Source organism: Chlamydomonas reinhardtii, chromosome 16 (genome assembly GCF_000002595.2).
Source record: "Chlamydomonas reinhardtii strain CC-503 cw92 mt+ chromosome 16, whole genome shotgun sequence".
Classification (NCBI taxonomy): Eukaryota; Viridiplantae; Chlorophyta; class Chlorophyceae; order Chlamydomonadales; family Chlamydomonadaceae; genus Chlamydomonas; species Chlamydomonas reinhardtii.
This window is the reverse complement of record NC_057019.1, coordinates 6,878,222-6,891,681: the sequence shown is the minus strand read 5'-3', so window position 1 is coordinate 6,891,681 and position 13,460 is coordinate 6,878,222. Positions and strand designations below refer to the sequence as shown.

The window sequence follows — 13,460 nt, the reverse complement described above, 5'->3', positions numbered from 1 at the left end:
GGCCTGGGCAATCAGCTGCGGCCGGTGGGTGGGAGCTCCGAAGGAGAGGCCGCGCGGGAGGGTCGGCATTGAGCTGTCAGATTACTCAGATATGTTCCGGCCCCCGGGTCGAGAAACGGAGTCAGGTGGCCTTCACATTGCATCGGTTACAACAGGGACCTGCTGACCAGTTCACGGGCCATTTACGTGGAATACGATCACACTGCTCTGGACCCCAGGGGCGTGCCACGTTCAGCTATCGGCCTTTATGCCTATCGTACTATGATAGAAACACGCGCAAACGCACATCAGGGCAAATACCAAAAGCTAAGCACTGCCACCCCTACTGCGGGCCCTGCTGCGGGGCCTGGCTCTGGGCCAAGCTGCGGCGCCGCGCTTCCCAGCTGTCAAGCACATCTAGACTCCTCCATTTGCCGTGGTGGGGCCGCTGTTTGTGGCAGCAGCAGCAGGGGGGGGGGTAGAAAGCTCAATTTCTTACCCCATGCTCAATATTACAGAGCTTTAGGAGAGCATTATGCACGTACTTTTAGTTTTCTAAGGGAGTGTCGGTTCTGGGCCGCCAAAGTTGGGGGGTCGGTCCTCGTCCCTGGGGGTCCGTTGGGTTTCGGGAGCCCATCCTGGCGGATTTCGGGAAGCGCCCCACAAGCAGAACTAGGGGCCAAACGCAGCAGTACGAGGCTCATATGTGCACGTTATGACGTAATAAGCACAAACAAAGCGTGGGAGGGCTAAGTTGCGCGTCCGGGCGTGGACATGTCGGGACATGTCTCCACATTCAACACATGCGCACTGACACAGCTGGGCTCTGAAGCGCTGGTGCGCACGAGTTCACGTAGAACAAGGCTGCCGATGCACATTGTCCATTCGTCACGCGGCAGAGAGTTGAGCGCGGGGTGGTCTGGGTCAAGGGGATTCCCATGGATAGGATCCCGCCGGTGACCGAAGTCTCAGAACAGGACAGCTGATGGCACGGAGTGATAGTGCTCGTCAAGAGGAGTCGATTGACACCACTTTGGTATAAAATGGAGGGTTTTTAACCCCTGAACAACAAGGTTTTGTCCGTCGGGGGGTCGGTCGTCCCCTCAAGGGGGGTCCCGGGGGATTTCGGGGCATGGGGTCTGGCACTTTGTTTCCTACCCCCCCCCCTGGCAGCAGCCATAGCAGCAGTGAGAGGCGCCGGCGCATTGCAGCAGCAGGAGCAAGAGGCGTTGACACGCGCCACACATGGACGCTTTGTGGCTTGGTACTGCAGCTGCGCACGAACCTGGCGGGGGGCATGCACCTGCTCGGAACCTGAAAGTAGGGTAGGAAGCGTGGGGAGGGAGCGAAGGAGGGTGCCGCGTGCGGGGTGCGGGGTGTGGGTGTGCGTCCGGACCATGCAGCCAGCGCGCCTCCTGCACTCTGCATTGGCACTTGGGCGGAGAAGCGGCGACCCGACATGCCCCCGGCAACCGGGGGCAAAGTGGATTTTGTGATCATCCCACTGACTGCAGCGGCCACGGGCTTTGCAACGTGCAAGCAACAGCCGCTACTACATTTGAACTTGCACAACAGACCCCTAGAACCGCGCAACAAAGACGGGAAATTTGAGGGGCAGATCGAAACGGCTCACTAGATTTTCCTGTTGTTCGTTTGGACGACACAGAATCGGCTCAAATCAGGATTACCGGCACCGCTGAAAAGGATTCTGCAACCTAGCTGTTGAGGTCGTGCCAGCCAAGTTGGCCGCGCGAGCGCTGGGCAAAGCGGCCGGCCGGCCGGGGACGTTGCTCGCCGCTCGAGAGCCTGTGTCCGCTTCACGCGCTTCCGGCACTGTGTCTGAAGCATATTGCTGTTTGCTGCGCGCATAATTCATGCACGAGAGCTTCCAACGAGGGGAGTCTCTCTAATTTTGGGGCATGTACGGAAAGATATATCGACGATTTGGCAGTATCCGATGGACTCTGGTAAAATTTTCTGCGCAGCCCTCGGGTCCCAATGATTCAAGCGCCCACACAAATTATTGCTTCTAGTCGTTACCTTACATGCAATCCTGGCTGACGGCACTACGGAGAGCGCAGTCGACATCCCGGCAGAGGTCGCCGGCCCAAGCGGGCCCGGCCGGCACAAGAATAGCAGTATGCAAGCTCACGGCCCACAGGGCCATGCGGGAACACAGGCTCTGGGGCTTCCGGAGCCCTCCAAGCTGAGGATTCTGGTCGTGGACAGTAAGGCCGTCTCGCGCCAGACCACCACACAGCTGCTGAGGGAGTGTGCTTACCAGGTATGCGCGCGGTCGCGGGACCGTGGTTTTGAAGCGCTGCCCTGGCTTGAGGTGGCAAAATGGCTCTAAACGACCGACTTGTCGGTCCCCAAACAGGTTACCGCAGTCAAAACTGCGAGGGAAGGGCTTCAGAAGCTTATAGAGGCAGAGCATGGCGCAAATTTCGACCTGGTGCTCAAAGAACACGAGCCGCCCTCAGCAAATGCGTGTCGACTCCTCAAGCGAATGGCCAAGACGGAGGGCCTCACGCGCACGCCCGTTGTGGGTGAGTATAGCTCAATGCGGCGTACTTAAAACCGGAGAATAAAACTGCACGTAACTGTGGCGGATATTTTGGATATTTGCGCATGCTCGCGGCCGCTCCTGCCGGGGCCACGCGTGCTTCGAGGTGCAAGATGGGAGGCCTATCGTAGGGTCGCGGGCTAAGGGCCGCGCGCCAAATGGGAAGTCGCGGCGCAGTTGTGGCCTGTGGCTGCCAAGCGTGTCAGCACGCCGGCACACCACCCGCACGACTGTGTGAGGAGTGCTGTAACCCAGCCTCGTTGCGCCATACACAGCTATCACCACCATCACCATCATCGCAACTGCAGCGCTGCGCCTGCATCAACGCCTCGAATTTGCCTTGACGGGACATCCCTGCAAACGCGCCCTCGTCCCCCGCCACAGTAACCTCGAGCCAGGATGAGCGGGAAACGGTCATGTCCTGCCTCTCCCTGGGAGCCATTGACTACCTGATTAAACCCCTCCGGCAAAACGGTAAGCAATTGCAATCGAGATTCAACGCATGTGTGTGTGTGCATGTGTGTTGCCTGGCAACGCCACGGTTGCTAACGCCCATGCTAGCGCTGGCGTTGCATATGGACCCGACGCCGCTTCTGTCCCGCCCGCACCCCCTTTCCAGAGCTGCGGCACATATGGACGCGCGTGTGGTGGTGGCGCAAGGTGCGCGGCTGAAGGCCCTGCTGAGTCCTGCTTGCTTGCCGCACGCATGCCTCAAGCCACTCACCGCCTGCAGCATACCTGCACACCGCGACCACCGCCAGCGTGCTGACCTCTCACGCCCGCGTCCCTCACTGCCTACACAGAGCCAGGGCTCAGGCCCGCACGGCGCCGGGCCTCCGCCCATCGCCGCGGCTCACGGCACTCGCCACTACGGTGCCTTTCGCGGCCCCAGCAGCGCCAACCGCCAGTACGACCAGGCCACTAGCAGCGACTCCAAACAGACCAAGTGGTGAGGCAGCAGCATGGGGGGTTGGGGGAATGAGAGGGCGGGGCTGGGAGAGCGCGAGCGCGGTTTTGCTTGCGCGGGTGCGGACACGTGGACATGGACTGTCTGAGCGGTACAGAGGCTGGAACTTGGGAATGCACATATGTCTCACACGCGCAATTGCCACCACGCCGCTGCCGCCCGCTCCTCTCTGCGCCCTGCAGTCAGGAGGAGGAGGAGCCCACCTCGAAAGAGGGGTCCGCGCCCGACAATGGCAACGGCCACGGCAGCAAGGGCAACGGAAGCAACGGAAGCAAGGAGGGCAATGGCACCAGCCGGTGAGCAGCAGCTAGCGGCGTGGTGTGTGGCCGACGTGTGGGCGAGGCAGGGCTGCTTGCTTTTGTGTGGGGGCGTGGGGGGACAGGGGGTGAGTGGGTTATGAATGCAGATGTTACAGAGGGGACAGTCCCAGCACCCAAAGACGCCAAGCCATCACATGCTGTTAGGGCCCAACTTGAGGGGGTTATGGGAAGGGGCATGGACAGGCGGGACAGCGACCAGCGGCGCAGCGCAGGCGTCCCCCGGTATTGTGCGTTGGATGCGTGACGCGGAATGTGCAGCATACGCAGAGACCGACTCCCACTGCCGTGCTCACTTTCCAAATCCCCCTCGTCTCCACAGTGTCGACGCCAAGCCCCACTGCGACATCAAGGACACGGGACACGGATCCAACGGCAACGGCCACGGATCCAACAACGGGAACGGCCACGGATCCAACGGAAATGGATCCAATGGCTCATCCGACAACAAGAACGGCGGCAACGGCAACTCTGCAACCAAGGGCGATGGCAACGGCAACGGCTCCAACGGGAACGGAGCCAGCACCACCCTCGCTGTTGACCGCCACTACCAGGTGCGTGCGCCGTCAGCGCGTCGACGAGGGCGCCCCTTGACCCCATTTGAGAACCTGCACTAGGGTCCAAACCGAGGTTTGCGAAACGTGGTGTGCCTTGCACCTTGCCACCTTCCACCCTACCTTCACCCCCTCCCCTCCCGTTCCAGCCCCTCCCCTAACCATCTATGACGTCTCCTGTAACTAATCCCCCTCTACACTCGACCCCATCCGTTCCCCTCTTCTGCAGGCCCTGGTCAACACCGCAGAGGGCAAGATGCCGCCCAACCTCCTCCTGGGCGGCAGCGGCAGCGGACATGACGGCCTGCCGGGGGTGAGTGCCCGCAAGACCCCGGCCTCTGCGCGCGTGCCATCCTGCAAAAGTACAGCTCAGCATGATAGACCACAGAGCTGTTTGCGTGCTGCTCTGCAGTTGCAGTTCTCCTCGTGCTCTCTGATCACACCCGCTGCCACCCACCTTCGCCTCTCACTGCTGCTCTTCACTCCCAACATCCGCAGTCTGCAGCCAAGGGCGGCACCATCGGCCGCTCATCCGCCTTCGCCCAGTACACGGGGCCCAGCTCATCATCACGAAAGCGAGCCGCCACGTCGGAGGCAGTGCCGCCCGGCGCCCGCGATCGGCCCGATACAATGCTCACCGACCGCGACCGGGAGCGGGACCGGGACCGCGATCTTATTGGTGTAAGTGGAGGCGGCGGCGGCAGCGGCAGCGGCCGCCACGGCGATCGTGCTGATCGCGACGCGCTGATGCGTGATGAGCGCGCGAGGGAGCGGGAAGACAATACGGGAGGCACCGGTGGCGTGAGCGGCATGCCCGCAGCGGCGGAGGGCACTGCAACCGGCGGCGGCGGCACGGGCGGCGGCAGTGCCGGCGGCGTGCGCGGCGGCAGCGGCGACGGCGGCCGCCGGTCCAAGGGCTCAACGCAGCGCGACCGTGCTATGGCCTCGGTGAGTTGTTGCTGGTGCAAACTGCGGTGTCTTGTCGCCTTTGTTTCATGAACTGCATGGCACTGCTCTCCGGCAAGTCTTGACGCAAGTTACACATACTCGTATACGCTGTCGCTGCATCGCACCTCCTCCCTGCTGCACCGCAGTTACGCGCCTCTGGCGGCAGTGGTGTGCACACGCCTTCCGACGGCGCCGGCGCCGCCGGGCTGCTCAGTGGCGGCGGCGGCAATGGCGGCAACGGCAACAACGGCTCCTCCTACAACAACAAGCAGCCCACCGGCAGCAGCGAGCGGCCGGGCTCGCAGGGCGTCTCCCCCAGCCACTACGCCTCGCTGCACACACACGGCGGTGGAGGCGGCGGGCCCTCGAGCGGCGGAACCGGCAGCGGCGGCGGAGCCGCTGCAGCAGCAGCTCCCTCAGCTGCACTGGGCCACCCACCCCAGGGCGGACTGTCGGCCGCGGCGTGGTTAGGCCCCAGCGTATCAGCTGGCGCCGCGGCGGCGCCGCACCCGCACACGCCGCACAGCCACCTGGTGGGCTCGGCGCCGGGCGTGCCGCCGCCGGGGCTGCCGGCGGGCTTCCAGAACATGTTCACCGCACCATTCGGTGAGCAGCGGATGCCGGGGGGGGACGGTTTGTAAGTTGCTGTTGAGGAGTTTCTATGCAGCCAACAGGACAGGCAGGTGCAGCCCAGGCAGCCCTGCTGGCCTTTGTGTTTTGCCCTCGCGTCCCGTGCCCATCCAGCGATACTGACCCCCGCATCGTGCTGCTTGTGGCTGCGGCCCCGCTGCCACCCTCCCAACAGGCCTGCCGCACGGTCACGTGCTCTCACGCATGGCCCACCCCGGCCTGCGCTTCGGCCCCGGAGCCGGCAACGGCCACGGCGGCAACCCGCAGGCCGCCGGCGCGCCGCTCGACCCCGCGACGCAATTGCAGGTCAGTGGCTGCCGGGCATACATGTCGGGGGGCGGCGTAGATACCAGCCCAAACTAAACCGAACCCAACGCAAAAGAGGGAGGGAGACGGGCAGTTGCACGTCACTGCACACGCGCGGTCATGCACATTGTCGACCCCTTCTTTTGTCTTGTCAAGCACTCGCACTTGCACCGCGGCCACATGCATTGAGTGCATATTATTGGTTGTTGAGGGGAAACAGGACTTTGCCGTCGTAGCCGCCATCAGCCCGCTTAGCCTATCTAAGCGTTCGCTGACGTGCCCCGTGATGGTGGCGTTTGGTGCTGTGCTGTCCCGCAGTCCATGTTTCACTTCCCGTCGGCTGAGATGGTGGCCCTGGCGGCGGCGGCGAGCGAGGTAAAATAACAGGGCCCACCACGCCACCACCTGCCTTGACGCAGAGCATGATGCCGTTTAACACTTCGATCGCAACGCATTGCCATCTGCTTCCCCAATCGACTCACTAGTTATATCCCCACGTTTGAATGTTGTGCCCCGCAGGCTCATGCCCACGCAGCTGCTCGTAGCCACGGCCACGGCCCGCACGGGCCAGGTGCCCACGGGCTGCTGCTGGGCCCGCTTCCCGGCGGCCCCGGCGGCGGCGCGGAGGGCCCCGGTAACGGCGGCCCTGCCGGCGGCGGCGGTGGTGGCAACGGCGGGCTGGCCGGTGTGCCGCCGCCGCCCACCAGTGGCGCCACCAACATCAACGCCATGATCTTGAACCAGTTGCTCGCCAACGGCGTCACGCTGCAAGCCTTCCTGGGACCACAGGCGGTGAGTTCCTGTGGTCCTGTGATTTGTGTTGGGAAGTTGGGTTGGAGGGCGATGACGTGCTTTGGCTCGCAGCACCAAAAGACGGTCACGAGTGGTGCGTGGACGCACGCCAACATGTCTGGTTGTCTGTGGGTTGTGTGCAGGGACCCCTGGGCATTCACCATGCCGCAGCTGCAGCCGGCTCCCGGGGAGGAGCGCAGCATCCAGCAACTAGCGGCCTGCCCCCGCACCAGCAGCAGCAGGCCGCTGCGGCGGCAGTTGCTGCCGCGGCTGCAGCCTGGCGGCCGCCGCCGTTCAACCCCGCTGCCACCATGGCCGCGGCAGCTGCTGCCGCAGCTGGCGTGATGCCCTTCCCCGTGGGCCCGCCGCAACCCGGCGGCGGCCCGCCGCTGCCGCCTGATGCCAGCGCGGCAGCGGCGCTCATCTTGGGGCAGCAAGGCAAGTCGCTCCTTTTCTGCCTGCCGCCCTCGCACATGTGCACTTTGTTCAGGCCCTTCCATGCCTGGCGGTCGGAGCGATGCATGACCTAAACATCAAGCATGCTGCGATCGGCCTGACATATACACCGCCCCGCCCCTGACTCCCACTTGTGGCCCGCTCACCTGCCTCCCCCAATCACAGGTCTGCAGCCGGCAATGCTCGGCGGCACGCGACCGACAGCGCCCGGCATGCCAGAGCCCAAGCGCCGTCGTGCGCTTGCGCTGGACAAATATCGCAAGAAGCGGAAGGTGAGATGCTTGCCCTGTGACAAAAACACAAGAGGTAAGTGCAGCAGCGAGTTCCCTGCCTTGCCTTGCCTTGCCACATCATTACAACCACTGCCTTCCCCAGCCAGCCGTGTTAGTCTTCGCCCAACTCGCTCCGCTGATCCCTTGCCTCCCTGCTCGCTACACAGAATCTTCGCTTCTCCAAGACCATTCGCTACGAGTCTCGCAAGCAGCTGGCTCAGCAGCGGCCCCGCGTGCGTGGCCAGTTCATTAAGCACGGTGACGGCGACGGCGGTGGTGCCGGTGGGGGCCTGGAGGGCGCTGGCGGCAGCGGCCTGATGCTGGTAGACGACGGTGCTGCCACCGCCAGCAACGGCGCCAAGAGCGGCACCGGCGGCGCGGGCGGTGTGGGCGGACTGGAGGACGCCGGCGCCGAGGATGAGGTGCAGACCAACAGCCGCGGCTATTACGAGGTACGGATCAGGTCGCGAGTCTAGAGATTCTCTTGAATTAGGTCATGGAGTGTGTCTCGCGCACATACCGGTATCTCGCTTGAAAGTGCATGTCCACGGTAAGGACTCGACCCCTCGCCGGTGTAGCATGCTCTGGCTAATGGATGGTTTGCCGCTTGCCGTTTGCCTTCACACCCGCAGGAGGAGGACTACGATGCGGAGGAGGCGGAGGACGAGACGGAGGCGGAGCCGGATGACATGGACGCCGCACAGCCCGCCTCGCAGCACGCGCAGCCGCAGCAGGTGAGAGCACAGCAGCTGGCTGCAGCAGTAAGCCGACTGCCGCGGCACTACTTACAGCCCCTAGATCGCATGCGCTGCGCTCATGCCTGTCCTGGGTGTGCAGCTGCAAAGCTGCTACCGGATTTGGAGCAAGAGGAGGGTGAAGCGCATCACGCTGACAAGCCACTTTGACGCTCTTGCACATCCCCCGCAGACCAACGACACTCCAGATGACATGGATGTAGACACCGCGGCAGGGCTTGGCGGCGCCGCCGCCGCGGCCGCCGATGGCACGGCTGCTGGCGGCGCCGCGGCCGCTGCCGCCGGCGCTGACGGCGTCGCCCGGCTGGCAGGCTCCGCCGTTGGCGGCGGCTCTGGCGGCAGTGAGGGCCAGCCGTCGTCGGGACCTGACGGCGGCATGGCCGCTGCCGTTGGTGCCGCGGATGCTGGCCAGGGCAGCGGCGCGGCGGCGGGAGACGGCAGTGGCGGCAGCCGTGCCGCGGGCGGTGCCGGCAGCGGCGTCAGCGGCGCCGACGAGGAGGTGGAGGCCGTGGTGGTGCGGAGTCTGGTCGGCCTGCGGGAGGCAGCCATTGCCGCACGGGTGAGTGGCTGTAGCAGGCTCGTTAGTACTGTGCCTGTGCCCTGACTTCCGTCTTTGCCTGCTCACCTATCACTCGTAGTGGCATCGGCTCCGCTGCATGCGCGAACGCACTGCGCATGTATCCAAATGCATCGCCGCCCCTTGCACCTGCCTCCTGGCAGAGCCGGCCGCTGGGCAGCATGGACGCCGCGCCGCTCCTGCAGGAAGCAAAGGCCTCCCGCTCCGTTGGCAGCCAGGGCTCGCTGTCACGTGACCGAGGCTACAGCCGCGGCCACTCCCGTGGCCACTCCCGCGGCCACTCCCACGGCCACTCGCACAGCCAGCAACAGCAGCAGCAGGTGGTGGCGCAGCAGCAGACAGGCGGTCTGGGCGCTGCCGGCGGCCCGACATCGCAGGGCATCAGTCACGGCAGGTGCGCCGGGCTGCTGCTGGTGCTGGGGTGAATTTGGGCAGCTATCAAGCCTACCATCATTTACCGTATTACCTAGTCATGCATGTTACAAGTGATGCTGAGTGGTGTGTAGAACGTCAGTGTCCCTCACGCCGCTGCCGCCTGTCTGCTGCGCCCGTCTGCCTCCTGCCTGCAGGAACATCATCATGCCCCAGCCCACTGGCGCACCGAGCCTGTCGGCGCACTTGCAGTCACAGCTGCTACAGGCGGCGGCGCCTGCCGCCCCGTCTGCCCACTCGTCGCCCACCAACTCCCAGGCCGCACTGGCGGCTGTCACAGGCCAGGCACCGTCGTCAGCTCCGCAGCAGGCCCAGATGCTCGTGGCCTCAGCCGCCGCCGCGGGCGGTGTCGCAGGCTCTGTCGGCGGTGGCCTACAGGCTCCCGGCGCCGGTCTGCAGCACCCCCCCGGAAGCCTGGGCTGCGGCCTGGCCGGTGCGACCCCAAGCGGGCTGCGCGGCAGCAGTGGCAGTGGCGGCGGCGGCCACAGCCATGGCGCAGCAGCTGGCGGCGCCACCAATGATTCGGCGCTGCAGCCGGGCTCACTGCAGCAACAGCAGCAGCCGGGGGGCCTGGCGGCCGGCGGTGCCGCGGCTGCGGCGCAGGCAGCGCGCGAGCCGCCGCATAGCCGCGAGGGGCGCGGCGAGCATCGCGGCGAGACTGGTGCGGTTGGACGCGACCGGGACCGCGAGCCCGGCGGCATGGCGATGGCTGCCGGCGGCAAGAACGGCAGTGACAGCGGCAGCAACTCCCCGGACGAGAACGGCGGTGGTGGTGGCAGTGGCGGCGGTGGCGGCGGCGGCCGAGTGAACAAAGGCGGCGCCGACAAGGCCGGCCATGTGGGACACAAGAGCGGTAGCACGCACGGCCACGGCCACAGGTGATGTGACCCCCGGGTTCTGCAAGTACAGCGGAAGTACGACGTGTGACATGGCGTGGGCACGGGTGGAAGGTGGTGAGGTGGGAGTGGGTTGCTGTGGTGGTTGAAGGGTACTTATGGTGAGACAGCTCACTAGGTGGTGACATGAGCACAGCGCATGCGTTTGCATGTGGATGAGACGGGTTGACACTCTCTGTTAATTATTGGCACCTATGCGTGCGCCAGTGAGGTATGCGTGAAGCGCCCAGAGAGGAGGTTGGCGCTGTGTGTGATCTGCTCTTGCGCTGTTCCACAATATAATACCGTTGGCAAGCGCAAGGGCCTAGGTTACCAACGTGCAGGCGACGACGACGACGACACAATATTAAGGCGCAGCATCGCTAACGGCAATGACAATTGGAGGCTGGACTTTTATGGTGTCGAGTCCGCAAGGCTGACATTTATTGCTGTGTGCTACGTCACGTGACGTGGTTTCTACGCACCATCAGATTGACGGGCGTGCTGAAACACGCCATGCGGCCGGTGTCCCATGTGGCCAAACACCACACACGGTGTTGCGCTGACTGATGGCGAGTGCCTGTGGACTTGGACATAAACATCTAAATGTCCACTTGCTCTGAAGAAAGGTGAAAGGTTCGATTTTGTGGCGTGAGAGCCGCCTCACCCCGGTTCGCGCACATGCTTGAGTGATGTGCCGCAGCAGGTGTTTGGCTTGTGCGTTGTTATTCTATGGTGATGGAGCAGGGGCGGGGGCGACCGGCTGCTGCCCTGACAAGGCCCCAGGGCAACAAGGATTGCCGGTTGCTAGGGTCCACGGAGCGTGCCGCTGCCTCAGACCCACTGAACCCAACAGTCAATGCTCCGTAAGCTTGCCGGGGGTAATCCCGTGGCTGCGGAGCAACTGTGTGCGCTTGATTACCCGAGAAACCGCGCCGTCGTGCCGGGAGCACAGGGTGTGTTGCTCGATGTTGGATGGGGTTGTATGTGGCAGAGGATTAGGGAGTAGGCAGCACGCGCAGGCAGCAACGGTAGCATCCAGGCTCCCGTACAGCCGCGTGCATCCAGATTGGCGGGCACGTGTGCGAAGCTAAGTGCGTTCAGAATGATTGGATGATATTACCTGTGGTGTGTGTGGACTTGCCGAGGCCTCGACGTCGCCTGGAGATTCTTGAGTGGATATGCCTACGGACGGGCGCCCACCCCGCGTTGGCGGGCGCTTGGCCGTTTAACAAGGGCTGTAGACGGCGTGGCATGCGAGGCAGGTTCATGGCCATTATGGCTCGAGGAGATTTGCATTCGTGACACCGCATTGCGACGCGTGGTGAGTGTGTGTTGGGCACGCACGAAATGCCGCCTCGGTGGGCTGTTCCGTGGGGCTGTTCGTAGGCAGGAACAAGGGACTGGTGCTGATTGGCGGTGCAGCTACCCACCTGCCTTCAGTGCCCCTGCCTACGACGTGCGGAGTCCAACACACGCAATAAAGGTAGCATGCGCAGGCATGGGCTGGAGAGAGAGAAGGCAGCCCAGCTTACAATGTGTATTGGTGATGCATTTGAGGGAGGAGTCAACCCCACCCCAGCGCAGCGGGCTCGCACGAGCCGGGCGAACGGGCGGTAACTCCTCCCTGTGACTGTCAGGAAAGACACACGAGCGGCTCCGTGCAATGTGTGCTGTAATCTTGCTTGACATCTTACTTGACGCCGAGCAGCACCACTTGCTGATCAATGCGGAACCTTTTCCTCCCTGCTGACCTCCCGGATATACTACCCGCCGGGCTCAGCCACGAACACAACTCCACCCGACTCCACTGCCTTGCCCCCCATGCTACCCAGCCACCAGTCCTTATGAGTACCCTGCCACCAGTCCGGATACCGTACTTCCCTGCCTCAGCCCATACTACCCTGCCTCAGACGCGGCCCAGACCGTGGCCCAGACAGGGCGGCCACCTTTGGGGCGTGGGAAAGACAGCGGATGGATGATGAAGAGACACCGCGCCCCAACCCATCGGCCGAATGCTAACAAATGACTGCAAACGACAGAGTAGGTCGTCGGCGTTGTAGGTGGCACGCCCATGAGGCCCAGGGCAGATACCGCTGGCGACCCACGTCAGCAGGTCCCTCGTGTAACCAATGCAACGTGCAAAGCCAGGGGAGGTTCAACCCTAGGCATCGACCCCAGTACCCGCGCAGGCTTGGGGCCGCCGTCGCCACCAGGGGAGGCCGCCGCCAAGCCCTGGACCTACGGCCGCCACCAAGCCCTGGACCTACGGCCAACCCGGCCAGCCTGGCCACGTGTGTTTCCGAGGTCACCGGGATCTGGCCTGCAGGGCCCTCGTTTGCTGGGCGGTGTGTTGCGGCGTCCGTTGACGCCTTGACGGGCGGGGTGACCTGGGGTGGTCCTAAGGCTTTGGGGTTGTTTGTAAAAGCTCCCCTCCGTGGTGCTGCGCACTTTTTGCATTTGTGCGCATATAGAAGTACCGCCTCAGCCAGCCCTGGCCTCAGCCTACCAGTCACGAAGGTCGGATAGAGTGGGAGCTCTGAGCGGCTAGGGTCACGGGCAGAATCTCGGGCTCAGGATAGGGGGGATAAGACACGCAGACACATCCCACCCTTCAAATGGAAAGAGCTTGACGAGAGCGTTCAGAATCCGCTTTCAAAATTTGATCAGGGTAGTAATTGCAGAGATATGGGCCCCCAAAGTTCAGGTAGGGTAGTAATTGTTGAGATATGGGCCTCCAAAGTTCAGGTCGGTCGTCGGTCCCCTGCCAGAAGCATGTAATGGAAGCTTAAAGGCTGGGGAACGTCAGGAGCCTACCAGAAGACGAAGGTCTACCGCACGTAAACAAAATGTTAAGCTGGGATGTTGGGGTGAGACACGTCTCGCCTCACCAGAATGTGCCTCACGTCGCGGATTGGTGCTTGCGCACCCGAGGAAAGCGCGTGTGTATGTCCCATGCGTAAGCAAATCTCATAGCATGGGTGCACCAGAACGGTCGCAAGATGTCCACTTGACATCTTGGCTGTGTGGTCAA

The 13,460-nt window shown here is 63.5% G+C and overlaps 1 protein-coding gene across 1 annotated transcript; it reads left to right on the top strand.

Annotated features, from left to right (window-relative positions):
- Positions 1-1,564: 1,564 nt before the first annotated feature.
- On the top strand, positions 1,565-12,117 carry CHLRE_16g676421v5 (uncharacterized protein). Its single transcript, XM_043071299.1, has 20 exons — positions 1,565-2,263; positions 2,360-2,528; positions 2,930-3,019; positions 3,165-3,205; positions 3,349-3,494; positions 3,695-3,808; positions 4,152-4,383; positions 4,613-4,696; positions 4,882-5,331; positions 5,478-5,937; positions 6,137-6,267; positions 6,586-6,642; positions 6,787-7,059; positions 7,203-7,497; positions 7,681-7,787; positions 7,955-8,239; positions 8,420-8,521; positions 8,715-9,101; positions 9,263-9,513; positions 9,689-12,117. Exons 1-20 carry the CDS (start codon positions 2,120-2,122, stop codon positions 10,431-10,433), a joined length of 4,563 nt encoding a protein of 1,520 aa, XP_042916207.1. The 5' UTR covers positions 1,565-2,119; the 3' UTR covers positions 10,434-12,117.
- Positions 12,118-13,460: the final 1,343 nt, after the last annotated feature.

Bases quoted from the DNA above. Each gene is read 5' to 3' on its own strand.
- CHLRE_16g676421v5 (XM_043071299.1), top strand. From the start codon at position 2,120: ATGCAAGCTCACGGCCCACAGGGCCATGCGGGAACACAGGCTCTGGGG. The intron at 2,264-2,359 runs GTATGCGCGCGG...GTCCCCAAACAG, and splicing joins TGAGGGAGTGTGCTTACCAG to GTTACCGCAGTCAAAACTGC. The intron at 8,240-8,419 runs GTACGGATCAGG...TCACACCCGCAG, and splicing joins ACAGCCGCGGCTATTACGAG to GAGGAGGACTACGATGCGGA.